This window comes from Euprymna scolopes, chromosome 22 (genome assembly GCF_053919585.1).
Source record: "Euprymna scolopes isolate OS-2025 chromosome 22, ASM5391958v1, whole genome shotgun sequence".
NCBI lineage: Eukaryota > Metazoa > Mollusca > Cephalopoda > Sepiida > Sepiolidae > Euprymna > Euprymna scolopes.
In genome coordinates this window covers 111,318,814-111,337,208 of record NC_136503.1, presented here as the reverse complement: position 1 = coordinate 111,337,208, position 18,395 = coordinate 111,318,814, and the positions used below count along the sequence as shown (strand labels likewise).

The 18,395-nt window shown below is 31.7% G+C and overlaps 1 protein-coding gene across 5 annotated transcripts in view; it reads right to left on the bottom strand.

Annotated features, from left to right (window-relative positions):
* LOC145243645 (autophagy-related protein 16-1-like) overlaps positions 1-18,395 on the bottom strand; it is a 171,202-nt gene that overhangs the window by 144,626 nt on the left and 8,181 nt on the right. For 2 of the 5 annotated variants that reach the window (XM_080106683.1, XM_080106684.1), the window contains exon 1: positions 8,070-8,212. The exons of 1 other annotated variant lie outside the window; for it this stretch is intronic. In XM_080106683.1, coding sequence (XP_079962809.1) covers positions 8,070-8,172 — 103 coding nt within the window. In that variant the 5' untranslated portion in view covers positions 8,173-8,212. Of the gene's footprint in view, positions 1-8,069; positions 8,213-18,395 lie in introns of those variants that run through there. 2 more of the 5 variants (XM_080106687.1, XM_080106685.1) reach the window with 2 other exon arrangements.

The window sequence follows — 18,395 nt, the reverse complement described above, 5'->3', positions numbered from 1 at the left end:
AATCATTTTCAATCCTCTCAGAACATTGTTCATCAATCAATTGACAATCTACTCATCTCATTAACCCTTGTCCTTGAGTGTTTGTTGGCCTTGATAAGTGGTTATTCATTAGTATTAAGAAAAAAGAAAAAAACAACTTATTTTGATTGTTCAGACTAATGTTTTTTAGTGTTATTCTCACGGCATTTCAGCTGTTTTAACTTACGATCTTCAGGTGTCAAACTCGATAATCTTTCAGTCGAACCTAAGAGTCTGCATGGAATTTCAAATGGAACACTATTTAATCCACGGTTGTAGTAGGCTCTCATTCTGTGAATTAATAAAGGTTTCTACTCGAAATTTCAATCAGATTACCGAGTTTGACAGAAAGAAGATTTCTCAGGTTCAATCAAAGAGAAAATAATAATAATAATTTGATCTACCTGAAGAAAGTCTGAGGTTACATCAACGAAAACATTCCGATATAACACTCAAGACGAAAACATTCCGATATAACACTCAAGACGAAAACATTCCGATATAACACTCAGGACGAAAACATTCCGATATAACACTCAAGACGAAAACATTCCGATATAACACTCAAGACGAAAACATTCCGATATAACACTCAAGACGAAAACATTCCGATATAACACTCAAGACGAAAACATTCCGATATAACACTCAAGACGAAAACATTCCGATATAACACTCAAGACGAAAACATTCCGATATAACACTCAGGACGAAAACATTCCGATATAACACTCAGGACGAAAACATTCCGATATAACACTCAGGACGAAAACATTCCGATATAACACTCAGGACGAAAACATTCCGATATAACACTCAGGACGAAAACATTCCGATATAACACTCAGGACGAAAACATTCCGATATAACACTCAGGACGAAAACATTCCGATATAACACTCAGGACGAAAACATTCCGATATAACACTCAGGACGAAAACATTCCGATATAACACTCAGGACGAAAACATTCCGATATAACACTCAAGACGAAAACATTCCGATATAACACTCAAGACGAAAACATTCCGATATAACACTCAAGACGAAAACATGCCGATATAACACTCAAGACGAAAACATTCCGATATAACACTCAAGACGAAAACATTCCGATATAACACTCAAGACGAAAACATTCCGATATAACACTCAAGACGAAAACATTCCGATATAACACTCAAGACAAAAACATTCCGATATAACACTCAAGACGAAAACATTCCGATATAACACTCAAGACAAAAACATTCCGATATAACACTCAAGACGAAAACATTCCGATATAACACTCAAGACGAAAACATTCCGATATAACACTCAAGACAAAAACATTCCGATATAACACTCAAGACAAAAACATTCCGATATAACACTCAAGACAAAAACATTCCGATATAACACTCAAGACAAAAACATTCCGATATAACACTCAAGACGAAAACATTCCGATATAACACTCAAGACAAAAACATTCCAATATAACACTCAAGACAAAAACATTCCGATATAACACTCAAGACGAAAACATTCCGATATAACACTCAAGATGAAAACAGTAATCTGAAAAGTACAAATTATCAATTCTCATCTCCAAAATTCAGAAAAATAAAGAAATCTTACATTATTATTTTTGTTTTGACATTATTTTAAACATGATCTCTGCCTTATGACAAATGCTGCGACCGAATGCAAGAAGTCAAATTTAACTTCTGTACAAAGCAGTCAAAATAGTTCACATGCCCAAAAGCGATTTGGGGGGGGGGGGGCTGTTTTGGGCCCATTTTAAAATGTTGAAATTGCATAGGATGCCCTTTGTAAGATGTAAAGTTTTTTCTTTTTAGAAATTTAAATGAATCATTTTTTTATTTTATCAAAAACGTTTCAGGCAAAGCATGAAGCCATTTGATGTAATGAACTGACAAGAATGAAAGATGATTATAGCAAAGACAGGAGGTACTTATAAATCTTAATATTGAAAAATACTAAGGTTATAGGTAGGAGGAAAACAGTCAGCAGATAAAGAATTGCACAAGCCTATGATTCTTGGAAAGAAGCTATTGAAATCGGAAGCTGTAAATGGGGTATCAAAAGAGCAAATTGATGAAGACCAGGAGACAATGAGTCAAATGAACTGGTACAAAAGAAGCAGGAATAGATGATACAATATTGAAAAGACTACATGCCACATAATAGTATTTATAGAAAAGACAGACTAGCAACATCACGTCTGTGAGAGACAAGTTGCAGAAAAGAAGAAAGGGCGGAGGTGGGAGGGGGGGGCAATGAAAATTACAAATACATTTCTGCACCTTATCAAGAATACTCAAATGGGAGAGATTCACCAACTCAAATATGGCAACAATTATCCATACATGGTCTGATAGTATATTTGTAGAGAGAGAAAAGGTGCAAGAAAGTGTTTGCAGCGATAGAGAATCAACTTTGCGAAAAGCATAAAGGGCAATGGATCTAATGTACAAACTCAAAATATTTGAGGAGAAAAAAAAAAAAAAAAAAAAAAAAAATCAAGAAGTTTAGGAGTTAATTTCTCCTCAAGAGCAGAACCATCCATAAGAATCCCAGGCAAAAAAAAAAAAAAAAATGGACACACCTATGATTGAAAGAAAAAGTCTTAACATTTCCGAAAAATAACAAAATATTTAGAAAGCAATACAATTTAAAAAAATACATATTTTTTCAATGATGTATGCCTTTCTCAAAGACAAAACATTTTTTCATACAGTGTTCTTTTTTTTGTTTAGGGGAGGGGGGGGCGTTTTCTTTAAATTAAGTACTTAATTTTTACTAATAAATTCAAAACACGTTTTGAAAAAAAAAAAAAAAAAAAAAAAAAAAAAAAAATCAAATTATAGATTTTAAAAGGATTTAAAAGCAACATCAATTTATAAATTTTGTTATTTTCTTTATTTACTAGCACGTTAAAAATTGTTAAAAATTACAGCTTGTTGACTTTATGTCAAATTCATGGTTGAAATGGTTAAGTTTGTGCTAATTTTTGCATTAAATATTAATCATTATCAATTCGAACAAATAGTATAATACTTAGTTTGCTTTCGATAGGCAGAAAACAGTCAGGATAACAAAGGTCCATACAAAATTTCAGCCAGATTTGCCCAGTAGCTTACAAGAAAACTTCCAGAGTAAATGTGGCATTGTGGTGACTAATCCCTAACCATGCATCAAAAGAATATGCTAATAATTAGTTTGTTGTACATAAAGGTTCATACAAAATTTCAGCCAGATCAGCCCTCTAGTTTCCAAGAAAAAGTGGAAGGGACAGTCAGACAGACAGACTAAGTATGATATAGATGACGAATAAGTAAATATTCGAGTTTTTCAGCATTATGATTCGGTGAACTTTGGATGGTTGAACCCTAACTCTAGTCTACTTCCAATTTCAGATTATTTAAGAGCCAAATTAAAACAATATCTTTAAAAGAAAAAAAAACAAAAGAAAAACAAGTGAATCATGCATGGTCCCCTGTGAGTGCACAGTGAACGAGGCATAAAAAAAAAATGACCAAGTTCAGCATTTGCCCCCCCCCATCCTACCCCATTTAGTCCCAAAAGGCCCCAAAGCCTTAACATATTTAAATTTGAGTTCAGCACCATGCAAAACTGCTAAATAGAAATACACAGAAAATTTTGGGCAAATATGGTAAAATAGTCCCAAAAATAGAGTATTTTTATTAGCCCTAAAAGAGCCCCTGGGGCACACCCAAGAGTTATCGCAAAGTATAGACAAACAAAATTATATAGAAATCAGTTAGTTACAATTTTTCAGAAAGTTTTATAAAAATCCAACACATCAATTTTTTTTTTAATAAGCACAAAAGTGTCAATTTTAGCCATTTTAACCCGAAAGGGATCCCTAGGGGAGCAACCAGAGTTCTGTTACTTTTTTACTCATACCATGTTTAATGCTTGTGTAAAATTTCAAAAGATTCCAAGGCGTAGGTAGTTATTGAGAAAAGTGCAAACAGACGAACGGACAAAGGTGAATTTACAGGTCCACACTCCTTTTGTCGAGGGACCAAAAAATTTTAAGCGGAGTTAATCAACGTTTGTTTAGCAAAGGCTTTTTCTTATATATTTTAATATCCCAACATAAAGATATTCCCTTAGTTTTGGGATTGAGTTAAAAGTCCTTATGCAGAATAAGGACTGTATTATTGTCAGAATTTTCCAGGCAATTTACATAAAACAGACTTTTTATTTTGTACAAATTAAATTTTACAAGTGATCTTTTTCTTTAAAATTTGAATTTTGTAACACAATAACAATTTAACACTAGAAAATCTTTGTAAAAAGTAGACGAAATCCTTATTATTATCGACTATTTGTTGTTTTTTGTTGGTTTTGTTTATTAAACTTGAAACTGTCGAAGTTGCTTGGACTAATTAATCTCTTAACGACTAAGAATTATTTCTTTCCAATACAATGTGTCAAATAATTGTCAAAGTCTTTTAGGATTTAATTAGACGTACATAAAATCGTGTTTAATTTTTAGTCGTGCATAATTAGTAAAATCAAGGCACGACTAATCTAAAAAATAAACTTGTTTATTTTTTATTTATTTTTTTACAAAGATTTTTAATGAAAAAAAAACCCCAAAAAAGTGTGACACAATTGGAAAAAAATAATTGTTTCAGTTTTTAAGGAGTAACGACCCTGGTGTCTAACTCTGTCCCGTGGGGAGGCATAGTAAATAGGTACATAAATAAATACTTCAGTATCTATTTACTTTCTGCCTTAAGAGAGAATATTAAAAAAAAAAAATTATTTTTTTGTAAATACTTTATATGAATCTAAAAATATATTTGCCAAAAAATAACCTCTTCACTGAAACTTGTGAGTAAATTAATTTTATTGTTTATTTTAATAATACCACAACAGATTTTTTTACAATATTTTGCACTGACAAACCCAGTAGTTTGTCTGTGTAAAAGTTGCTTTAATAACAAATCAGCAGCAGAAGGAAATAATCATACATTTTTAGTAAACCTTGTTATATACAACCAAAAATTCTGCAAAACTAAAATGTCTAATGAGCTCTTGCTGATTCAAGCAACTTTACACGTTTCTATGACAAACGTCAGGAGCAGTCAGTCGTACATTGATTGGGCATAATTTTGGTTGTACATTTTTGATAAAACCCGTTCAACCAGCGAGCGGAGGGGGGGGGGAGCCTTGCCCAGTCATAAAACATGCTTAAATATATTTTAATTCATGCAAATTTCATATCTATTGTTACAGAGGCAATTCTCTAAAGGAAGACCTCCAGTCTGTAGTGAAACGGGGACAAAAATAAATGGTAACATTTAATGCTGCTAAGACTAAGCTCATTTCCTTTAATAATTACAAGAAACCTTCTGAACAACCAGTAGCTATGTTTAATGATACACTACTTGAAAGTACTTCATTCAAACTCCTCAACTTACATTCACAGGGAACAGGAGTTGGAACTGATATATTGAGAGCATTGCCACGGTTGCTGCGAGGAAGGTGGGCTCTCTCTACTGTGCTAGAAAGTTACTTACGCCTGAAAGTATCCTGTATCTCTACAAGGCCACCATTCGCCCATGTATGGAGTATTGTTGTCACATCTGGGCTGGTGCATCTGCTACTAGTCTCACTCCTGGACAGGGTTCAAAAAAGAGTTGCCAACCTCCAACTGTCAGCTAAGCCCCAACCTCTGTCCCATCAATGAAATGTTGCATCCCTCTGCCTGTTTTACAAGTATTTTAATGATGGATGCTCCGATGAACTACAAGCCCTTGTACTCCCCGACATAAATACCTCTGACAAACCCGACAAGCAGCAAAATCCCACCTCTACACAGTAGAGATCCCCAGATGTCAGTCTACTCTAATAGTTTCTTCATCAGAACTACTAAACTTTGGAATTCCCTTCTGGGATCCTGCTTCCCTGACTGTACCGACATGCAGAAGTTCAAGCGTAATGTAATCTTGCTGCTCAACTCCCTACATAGTATCCCTGCAATTATGTCCCAGATAGTAGCCCCTACATCAAAATGGCACTGTGTCTTGTTTGGAGTGAAAATGCAAAATATGACTCGGGTGCCATCAGTTAAAATTGAAACCAAAGCATTTAGCGTTCTAGCCACGTTCCCTACCGTTTGAACTATTGACAAATAGATAAGAAAGATTTAAAATTAAACCACTTCAAGCTATGAACAGATTTACGCATGCGCAAAAGTAATAGAAATACGTTGACAAGTTGAAATGAACATTTTGCCGATATATTTCTATACGGGTTATTCATCCATCCAAACAAAGATTTTAGTTATAAACCAGGCTTGGTGTATGATTATTATTTCCTGTTAATTTTAGTGTTATGTGACCAGTAGTTTAAGTGTTTATTGGTTAAATATTTCTACACATACATAAGTCTACCGTTTTATTTAAATGGATTTGCTACTACTCAAACTAGCTAATCTCGCTACTAAGTTGATTAACCTGATTAATACTAATTGATCATTAGCTACTAGTGGTAAAATTCCTCATCGCTCACCCCCTCCCTCATACAGGAACAGGAAGTATATATCCAGGTTGGGCTTTTTTATTTTAAGGGTAAGAATGACCAAAAATGAAGGGGTTTCTGTATAAAAAAAATAAATAAATAAATAAAATAAAAAGTATATATACCTCGAATATGAAAAAAAAAATTACACCTTTATAAAATTCGGTGAAAATTTATATTGATTGGATAATTACCTAATTTTTGGTAGATTTTTAAAGAGAGACTTCGTCAAAACAAACTTTACAACCCACCTCCATTTTGTCCGTCGCTAATACTTTATTCTGCGACGTCAGCAGATTATGTGACTTTAGTGGAACGGCCTTCTATTCACGTAGGCAACGCGCGACTTAGGTTAATATGCGTGTGTAGCGGTAAAGGTACAGAATATTTAACAAAGAGATCCCCACCGTCTTCATGATAAGAATGCTAAGCTGAAGAGTAGTACTTCGTTAAATATTGTGTCAAATTTATATACATGAACAATATCAAATTTCACTACACAATTAGTCGTGTTATGGTAGATTAATACCTTTAGCTAAATAACCCCGCCCTACAAAAAAAAAAAAAAAAAAAAAGAGTAGGAAAAAAAAAATCTACTTATTTCGGAGGGGGGGGGGGATTACATGTGAACTCTGAAAAAAAAATTGACGGAAAGAAAAACAACAAAAGAAACTATTTTAGAATTTAGAAAGCAGATCCGTTTCGCATACAATTAAAATGATTTCACATTTTCGGGCTACTACTATAACATTTTAGGGCCAGTTACCGATTTATTTATTTATTTTTGCTACGCCAGATAAATTTAGTACGTTTTTTTAGAGGAGGCGGACTTAGAGTCTGGTAAAAAAATAGGTAACTTCCCTAAACAATGAGAAGGGTCTAGAAATGGGGGGGGATCATTTTGCATTAAATGTATATATGAAACTGATCGTTCATTTAATTCTGAAATATTTTGGAAGTTGTTTGCTTTATTTCCGCAAAGTTTTTTTTCAGCATGTTCACGCGTAATCGCCTAAAAAGTAGAATCTTATTTTTATATGCGTGGTTTGGGGGTGGCCTACATTACCTATTTGGTTTATGTACTGCAAGAATTAAAAGTTTAGTTTGAAAAGTAAAAAATAAACGCTTTTCGAATATGAGTTAGAGTAAAAACTAAAAACAATATTATCAAATTTTTGTACTGTGACAAAATAAGCAATATTTAGTAAAAATAATGAAATCGAAACAAAACACCAATGGTTGAGGGTATTATGATAATATATAAACCGATATATTTAAGGAGTATTTTTATTGTTTATATATCGCGAAAAAAAAAAGACATTGCAAAGAAAGAGTTAAAATACAAAAACAAGAGTTTTTAAACGAGAGGGAGTCGCCTCTGAGGTTTTCTAGAAGCAAAACACGGAACAATTCTTGAGCTAAAAATACCTATAAAAACAAATGCGAGTTTAATTTTTAATATGGCAAAGACCATTGCTACTCACGCGACTGAATTAGGCATGAAAAACTGTGATTTTGTTTCTTATTTCGACATCGTAGACGGGCCGAAATCTCGCTCCGCCAACCCACGCTAATACCAGACGCCATCACTGTCTGGTCTTAATATCATGTGGCTAGCTCCGTAGGATTAGGCAGTGCATGTCCCAGAATTATTGTACAATTTGGCCTAGATTTAAATACCATCGAATGGATAATTATTTACGGGACAGATCTTCCTCTATTTATATATATAGTTTTACTAATAACGCCGCTATGCCGTAAAAAAGAACAGGTTCAAAGAAATAAAAAGAAAAAATACAATTAATATTTCAATTAAATTACAAACGTTGACCGAATTAACTATAAATTTTATTCATCGAAAATGATTCAATTTTTTTTTTTTGCTAACAAAAATGTGTAAGTTTGGAAAACAAAATAATTAAAAAACAAAAAAAAAAACCCTTTAAAATCAGAGTTCGAATCCAGCTGATGGTAGGTGTGTTTAAAAAAATTTAAATGATTGACAGTTTAGTTGAAAATAGAGATTAAAATCAAGGTCCGCCCATATTTGTTTACGTTCTTTGTCAACTAATATTTTGTGCACTTGTGGATGAATTGCCTGGAAAAGTTACTTCTTTTTAATGTTTGTTTACCAGTTTTAAAACGCACAAACGTAATTGGCCGTTTATTTTTCAGAATAACAAAAACTAGTAAACTTTAATCAGAAGTGACTTTTCCATGGTATTCAAGAACACAAGTATCAGTTGACGAAGGGTGTAAAGAAAAACGGACGAAACTTGATTATTATTTTTTTTTTTTGTTTTCAAAAAATAACTAACAATATTATTATTATTATTATTAGCAGCAGCAGCAACAACAGACATCTTGCTGCTCAACTCCCTACATAGTATCCTTGCAACTTATGTTCCCGATAGTATATCAAAGTGGCACTGTGCTTTGTTTGGGGTGAAAAAAAAAAAAAAAAAAAAAAAAAAAAAATTTAAATACAAAAAAATACGCGTCCGCGTCACTGAACGAAAATGTTATATTCCAAAAATCACGTAAGTTGATCAAATGGTTCTTTAACTAAGAAAATCAATTTTTATGACTAAGTGAGATGTAATGATTTGATCGGCCATATATAAAACAAGGGAGAGACAACTCAATTCGGACTATCGAGATGCAAATAAACCTTATAATGGATACTACTTTCAGTATTAAAATCGCTAAAAATCATCTTGATCAATTTATGTGATTTTTCGTATACGACATGTTAATTCATTGACGAGCGCGTACATCATAAAGATTTTTCAGTGCTTCTACACTTTTTCAGAAATCGTAAAACTGAATTTTACACGAAAACAATGTTATCTACGTATTCCTCGTATTTTTAAGATGATTATATCCAAAATTATGAAAATCGATAAGGTAGGAAAATTATTTATTAAAGAAAATAAAAATAGAAATTGATGAAAACGATCGTAAGACACATAAGAGTTCGAAAGGGAGAAAATTTTCCGCTTTGATTTAAACAAGATGGCCGCATTTTTTTACCTGCTAACACGATTAAAGTTGTCTTGTTTAATAATTCAGTAATATTCGGGTAATTTCGACTGCATAATTTAGAAGCAACCATTGTAACTTATTAAAACTGACAAAAAAAAATCAGTTAAAACCATTGTTTTTAATCTGAAAACTCCATTTATCGACGACAAAATAAAATCTCGTCTCAATTCTGTAGAAGCGCCGATTTTTGTGTGTGTGTGTATATATATATATATATATATTTATATATTTATATATATATATAAATGTAATTGTAAATAGGCACTCGACATTTCCTTGTATTGCTATTTTTTACTTAAACGAATTGATAAATATACGAATTGATAAATATTCTACTTTAAGTAAAATAAACAAGCACTTGAACGAATAAATGAAAATTGTCCAAATAAATTTGGTGCAAGTAAAAGAAGTGGGTCTACCAGACGAGCCTCGTTCTGAAATTCGGAAAATTTAGGCCAAAACCGATGAAGCTACCGAAAAGTAACCCTTTAAATGAAGATGAATATAAATATTTTTAAAATTAATTTCTTATTTTTATTTAAAAAAACAAAACAAACAAACATATATAAACAATACATTTTCAGAAAAAAATTAATTTTAATTAAATCGTAAACATACAGAAAATCTTTTGAAAATAATTATTGAAAAATATTGCAAAGTGTGTTTACATACCTGGTTCCCCTCCCTCCAAAAAAGACAACAAACTAAACGTTTTAGCGTTTTTACTTATTTTAAAGCGCTTTTTTGATGCAGCTTAGATAAGTAGGTCCCGTAGACGAGCCTCGTTCTGAAAAATTTGAACAGTTAGGTCACGTGACATATGACACCGCGGTGCTTCTACCATTATTGATCCTTTTTTCGTTGATTTATCGGTACTTATACAGTTTAATGACGACATTAAAAAATGGAAATATTGAAAAAAAATTTTTTTTGTACGTACCTGTTATAGACTGAAGTTCTTCGAAAAAAAATTTCACTTCATTTGATCAAGTAGTTTTTTTTTTACAGCGAAAAACAATTATTTATCACGACGACGTCAAGGTGGCCATTTTGGAAATGTTATTGCAGCGCCCAGGAATTCCCCAAGGGCAGGTAGCTTTCCCCAAGGGCCGGTAACTGCCCTACGTAGCAGAATACCTCCATTTTAGGCCAATCTAGCCCTTTTTTTTTCCACCAGAATGAGAATTTTTTTTTTTTTTTTTTTTTTTTTTTTTTTGAAGACAGATGCCATTTTTGGAGTGTTTTTTTTTTTTAATTTGTAACAGAAGAAAATAAAAATAAAATATTAGAAAAATTAGAAATATGCAACCGAAATTTTCGAATTAAAAAAAAAAACTTAGGGTTTGTATTACTGTATATGGATATGTTTTTAGTGTTTTTATTCAATGTAACATGTTTATTCAGCTCGAAAAGCATACAGTGTTTACCGATGTATTGGAAAATTCAAAATGGCGCCAGAGTCTCTCTTTAACACAGTAACTTCAGGAAATACGTTATAAATAATAAACTAGACAAAGTACTGTTAGAAATTCGCTCAATATATATTACCGTGACATAAGTTGACATATATTCGGTGTTTTTTAAATAGTATTTTGTGTAGTTTATTATTTATAACACCTTTTCCCAAACTTACCATGTTAAAGAGAGTGTCGGGCACCATTTTGAATTTTCCAATACATCGGTAAACACTACTGCACATGTTTCGAAAATAATCGCGTAAAAAATTCTTCAGTTCTTTGCATTCTTCAATTTCTTGGCATATTCAATAGTATTCTGCTTTAAAAATAAAAAAAAAAAAACGGAAAAAAATTGCAGATGTGATGTGCGCATCTCATTCTGGCGAAAAAAAAAGGCTAGATTGCGAAATCTGGCCTAAAATGGAGGTATTCTGGCAGAATACCTCCATTTTGCTAGGTACATTTCCAAAATGGGCACGTTGACGTCGTCGTGATAAATAATTGTTTTTCGCTGTAAAAAAAAAAAACTACTTGATCAAATAAAGTGAAATTTTTTTTCAAAGAACTTCAGTCTATAACAGGTACGTACAAAAAATTTTTTTTTCAATATTTCCATTTTTTAATGTCGTCATTAAACTGTATAAGTACCGATTTATCTTGCCTTTGGTTGCAATTATTTATTTATTTTCACTTCTTCGTTATGTCTATAGTAATAAAGGTTCGAAATTTCTTTGAATTTTGTCTTTCTTTAATTCTTTGAATTGTTTTTATTATTATTATTTTACTTTTAGCTTGCTTTTATATTTCACAATTTCGTTTTTTTAGTAATAAATGCTTCTCTACATTAAAAACCAACCTTGTGTCTAACTCTGCCCTCGTGGGGAGGCAAGTAAATAGGAAGTAATATGGCGCCTGAAAAACGTGTTTCGTCCCCAATAAAAGCATTACAATACATTTAAACCCTGAAAAATTCCCGCCATGATGCGCCATTGTTATTCAAAGTTAACAACTAGCCACTACTTGTATTTCAAACTTAAAATAAAAGAAGTGCTTTAAAATAGTAAAAACGTTAAAGCTTTTTTCGTTTGCTGTCTTTTTTTTTTGGGGGGGGGGAGGTTTGAGGCGACCGTATTATCCCAAAGATGTATACACTTTGCAATATTTTTACATAATTATTTACAAAATATTTTCTTTACAATCTATTTTTATTTAAAATTAAGAAATTATTTTCTAAAATATATTGTTTATATATGTTTAGATTTTGTCTTTAAGTAAAATTAAGAAATTAACTTTAAAAATATTGCTTATATCCGTCTTCATTCAAAAAGGTTACTTTTCGGTAGCTTCACCGGTTGTTAACCTAACTTTTCCGAATGTCAGAACGAGGCTCGTCTGCGGGACCTACTTATTAAGCTGCACTTTTTAAAAAGATTGAAACACAAATAATGCCTAGTGTTTTATTGGGGTACCACCGGTGTCAAATGTCACGTGACTGAACTTTTCAGATTTTTCAGAACGAGGTTCGTCTGCTAGACCTACTTCTTTTATACTTGCACGTAAAATTTTAAGTAATCATCATCGTAAGTTTACAGGTACAGGAGAAACGCGCATTCAAAAAATTTTAGAATTCTGGCTTTGTTACGAAAAGAAATCTTTCCGATTTTTGATTCGGTCCTGAAATCGCCCCTGCTATGCACTCTCACAATGTTCCAACTGAAAACCAAAAAAAAAAAAAAGCTGCACCGACGCATAAGTGCACATGTGCCAAATAATTTTACCAAGAAAAACACGCAAGTTTGAAAACAATAAATAGAAGATGAAAAAAAAAAAAAAGTAAAAATCATTTTTTTTTTTCATTTTCACCCCAAACAAGGCTCAGTCAGTGCCACTTTGATGCACTACCTGGGACATAATAGAAAGGATACTCTATAGTATCTATACTGTCTACATTACACTTGAACTTCTGCATGTCAGTACATTGTACTGAGTATAGTCGAGGAAGTAGGAAACCGGAAGGGAATTCTAAAATCTAGCAATTCTGATGAAGAAACTATTAGAGTAGAAGGCTTTTTGGCATCTGAGGAGCTCTACTGCGTAGGGGTGGGATTTTGTTACTTGTCGGGTGTGTCGAGGGGTACAAGGACGTGTGTGAAATTTTTGTTAAAAGTAGTAAATATTAATCAGATAATTATTTCATTTACATTTTGATTTATTTTGCTACTAAAAACAGACAAGATATAGCATTTCCCTGCTTCATTTTGTAATTTATTCAATTAGATTAATAAATAATATTTTTTACAAGGGATTCATCACTAATCAAGGCTCGAAGGCCACTCAAGGATAAGGGTTAATGAGTGTACGAATTAATTTAAAACAATAAATAAATAAAATATTAGGTGCTCGTCCAGACTCTCCCTATATTAAAAAAAATGATAAAAATAAGTAGAATCTGTACGACCAGACAGGGAAAGAATATAACATAATAAAAAAATCACGTAAATTGATCGAGCATTTGTTGTTTTTTAATTATTTTTTAATAATTAAATTTTATAGCTAACTAAAGAGCTATTATCTCATTATTCCATTTTCAAAATGGCATTTGGAAAACAGACTGAAGAAACAAGGGAGGTAATTCCAAATAAAATTGCAAGATTTTATTAAGCGATTCTTAAGTGGAAGGAGGGCATTGGAAGAACTCAAATTCGCTTTAAAATGATTTTCTTTATTAAAAATAGAATTACTTCATCAATTTATGAGAGTTTTGCAAGATGATATTTTCTTTTCACAACAGCCGCGTCATGTGTTTTTTTCTTTCTGTTTTCTTCTTTAAATGTAAGTGGAATTCTGGATAAGCGCCAAAAAAATTGAAAATAAAAATAAAATCACTTTAAATTCAGAGTTCAAATCCAGCTGACGGCAGTTACTTTTGAGGTATACGAATTATGGAAAGTTAGTTGAACACAGGATATGTTCTTTAGAAAATTATTGGTCTTTATCCAAGTCGTCCTATATTAAAAAAAAAAAGAAAAAAAAAATGGTGGTATATGCACTCGTGACGTATTCCAAAAATTATGTAAATTGGTCAAGTAGTTTTTTTTAAGGGAATTTCAAATTTTCCAATATGCCCATGTTAAAATATGGGTAATCATGAAGAAAGAGAAAGCCTGTTTCCTCCGTTTAACTATAGGTGGCGTTACTGTCTGTCCACCCAGTTATGGAAGCACAAAATGTATATAATGGCACCCTTGAAATAAAAATAAATGTTTTTGTTATATTTTAATTTTAAACATGCTTTTTTTTTTTTTTTGCAAACATATTTACGTTTTTTTTTTCTTTTTGTGTGGGCTCTTTCTTTCATTGATATATATATATATATATATATATATATATATATATATATATATATATATATATATATATATGCTCGCGGAAAAGGTAAAACAAGTGCAGAAAAATTAAGAAAAAAGGGGGTCCATAAAAAAAGATAAAAGAAAAAACGTTGATTTTTTTTTTATGAGAGCGTAAAAAATACTCGCGGAAAAACAGTTGTACCCATAAATATGTTGAAAAGAAAAATTTAGAAAAAACATTTAGTTTATGCTTGCAAAAAGAAAATGTAAAAAAAAAAAAAAAAACGTAAATGTTTGAAAATAAACACGCAACAAAACGTAAATGTTTGGAAAAATAAAACTTAAATATGTTTGCAAAAACAAAAAAAAAAACGTAAACATGTTTGAAAAAAAAAAACAAACTTAAATATGTTTGCACCCCCCCCCAAAAAAAAACATGTTTTAAATCAAAATATAACAAAAACATTTATTTTTATTTCAAGGGTGCCATTATATACATTTTGTCCTTCCGTAACTGGGTGGACAGACAGTAACGCCACCTATAGTCAAACGGAGGAAACAGACTCTCTTCCAGATTACCCAAAAGTTTTAATTTGATCGAGTAAGTTTTCTTTGTTTTTTTTTTGTCTTTTTTTATATATATACAGCGAAAAAACACGTTTTTATGAGAGCGCGTTGAAGTCAGCCAGGTTCGATTTTTAGGAAGAAAAGCGAGTTTTAAAGATGGGGAAGGAGTGTCGGCGTTTTACATGGAGTTATCTACCCGTGGCGCGTGGCCTGTTCAAAATTTCCATAATGGCTGACTTCAACGCGCTCTCATAAAAACGTGTTTTTTCGCCGTAAAAAAAAAAAAAAATAAACAAAGAAAACTTACTCGATCAAATTAAAACTTTACCCTTTTGGGTAGTCAGGAAGAAAGAGAGAGCCTGTTTCCTAACTGGGTGGGCAGATAGTAACGCCACCTATAGTTAAACGGAGGAAACAGGCTCTCTCTTTCTTCCAGATTACCAACTTTTGTTTAGTTCTAGAGTGACAAGGATGACCAACGACCCCCATCTCCTCCCCTTTTGAGCTGGCCTTGTGCCTAAGTTTTTTGTTCATATTTATTTTTGCCTGAATAAAAGATTTAATATCTCAAATTAAATGAATTTTTTTTTCGGGGATCTTTAGTCTAAAACGGACACGTACGATATAACCTTTTCCCCCGATATTTTCATTTTTTTTTAATGTCTTTATTAAACTGTACAAGTACCTTAAAATCTACTGATTTGAATTGGAGAGTTAACAGGGGAGGTAATTAAATTTTCAATTTCTTAAAAATTCAATTAGTTATAAAAAATAACTGATAATAAAAATTAAAACTGTTAAAAAGTTTTCAAATTCACCAATATGTTATGTTTATTTTTGCTTTCTGAATAAATTGTCTGCTTTCAACCGAGTTACTTCCCCTTTTGCTTATGTCCCGTGACTCAATAGGTCCAGCCGAACATGTAATTTTTCCCCCTTATCAAAACTATTTTTCATGAATAATTATATTCCTACCTTATCATTTTCCATAATTTTTGGATATACTACTACGTGACAATTATGTCAGTATCATTGCTTTACTTGAAATCCATTTTTTTTTTCGTTATTATTATATAGAAGCACCAGAATATGCCATATTTTCCCGTATAACTTGTTTTATTAAATAAATGAATCATAAGTAATGAGTTTCATTAACGTGAAATAATATTTGCTTTTGTTTTGTGCCAACAATAATGTGTAAATTTGAAATAAATCAACAAACGCTGAAAATAAAATAAAAAGAAAGGTGGTGCAACTTAAAGAAGTAGGTCCCGCAGTCTTGTTCTGAATAGTTGGGTTACATGACATGGTGCTTCTACCATTATTGGCCCTTTGAATGAATTGTTTCAATGTTTCACTCTTTCGTTATCGAAATTTCTTTGAATTTTTTCTTTCTTTAATTCTTTGAATTTTTTTTTTTTTTTTTTACTTTTAGCTTAACTTGCTTTTATATTGTATATTTCACCATTTCGTTTTCGTATATAGTAATAACTGCTTGGCTATGAGCATGGTTATGAGATCACCTTTTCTGTCCTCAGTCAGTGGAGGAGAAATCCTTCTAGACTAAGGCAATTTGCTTTTATACTGTATATTTTACCATTTCGTTTTTTTTTTTGTTTTTTGTTTTTTAGTAATAAATGCTTGTGTTGTTCAGCTTGGCTATGAATATATGGCTATGATATCACCTTTTCTGTCCTCAGTCAGTGGAGGAGAAATCCTTCTAGACTAAGGCAATTTTAACTTTTTGTTCCCATACAGAGTTCCCTGTTTTGGGGAGCTGGATTTCTCCACATTAAAAACCGACCTTGTGTCTAACTCTACTATCGTGGGGAGGCAAATAAATAGGAAGAAATATGGCGACCGAAAAACGTTTTTCGACGCCCAATAAAAGTGTAGTATCTGTTCTTCAGATGCTGCACTTCTATTTCTTGTTCTCTTTCGGTGGAGGAGAAATCCTTCACGACTGAGACAATTTTTATTTTTGTACCTTTTCTCCACGTTAAAAAACGACCCTGGTGTCTAACTCTGTCCCGTGGGGAGGCATAGTAAATAGGTACAATACATTTAAACCCTGAAGAATTTCAGCCGCGCATGCGCCCTCGTTGTTGTAAGTTAATTAGGCACTACTTGTATTTCAAACTTAAAAAATCGCTTTAAAATAGTAACACGAAAGTTGTTTTTATTTTTTGAAGGGGTGAAGTGTTGAGGCACCCCTATTATCTCAAAGAACCAGAAATTCGTTGCAATATTTTTCAATAATTATATACAAAAAAATATTTCTTTATGTTTACAATCAATTATTATTTAAAATTAAGAAATTATTTATTTTCAAAAATATATTGTTTATATATGTTTATATTTTCTTTTGAAGTAAAATTAAGAAATTAATTTTTTAATTATTGTTTATATCCATCTTTATTCAAAAGGGTTACTTTTCGGTAGCCTCACTGATTTTTGACCTAATTTTTTTGAATTTCTGAACGAGGCTCGGCTCCGGGACCTACTTGTTTAAGTTGCACCAATTATTCAAAACCTTTTCCACACGTTAGAAATTATACAGGTCGGTAGAGAATTAAATTCTACTTCGTGTGTCATGAATTATTTATTGTTTTGATTTTATTTTTGTTTACCATTTATTGGCTGTTTACTATTCTGTACTTTTACCATGGGTGGTGTAAGTTATTCTGCTACACAGACAGACCGGATATGCCCACGCCACGACCTTCGTAGGGCCGTGATGTGTGCCACTGTATTATCTCATTGTGTTATTTGGTCTTTATTGAATTAATAGAATGAATAACAATTTGAAAACTTATAAAAATAATTTTATTTTATTTTATTTTTGCCAACAAAGATATATGAGTAAACAATATAAAAAAAAAAAACAACAAAGAATTGAAATCATTTAAAAATCAGGGTTCGAATCCAGCTGACGGCTTATTTATTTATTTATTTATTTATTCATTCATTTATTTAAAATACATTAAATTAGTGAAAATTTAGTTGAAAGTTGGAATTATTAATCAGATAACTGTTTTTATTGGGGAGGGGGGATCATTTCATGTTATATTTCAGTTTTGTTTGATATCTCTTGAATTAAAGAATTAATAATTAATTGAATTATCGTAAAACTATACTTTTTTTTTGGGGGGGGGGGCTTTTTGCCAATAAAAATTATCTAAATTTGAAATTGAAGACATTAAAATAACAATAAATAAAAACATGAAAAAAGTAATATCACGTAAAAATCAGAGATCGAACCCAGCTGACGGCAGTTAGTAACTTTTAATGGAATGAATTATTTAAATTTTATTTGAAAACATGATTTGTTGTTCAGAAAATTTTCTTTATTATTTATTTATTTGAGTCTGATTTATTTTCCTCTTACAAA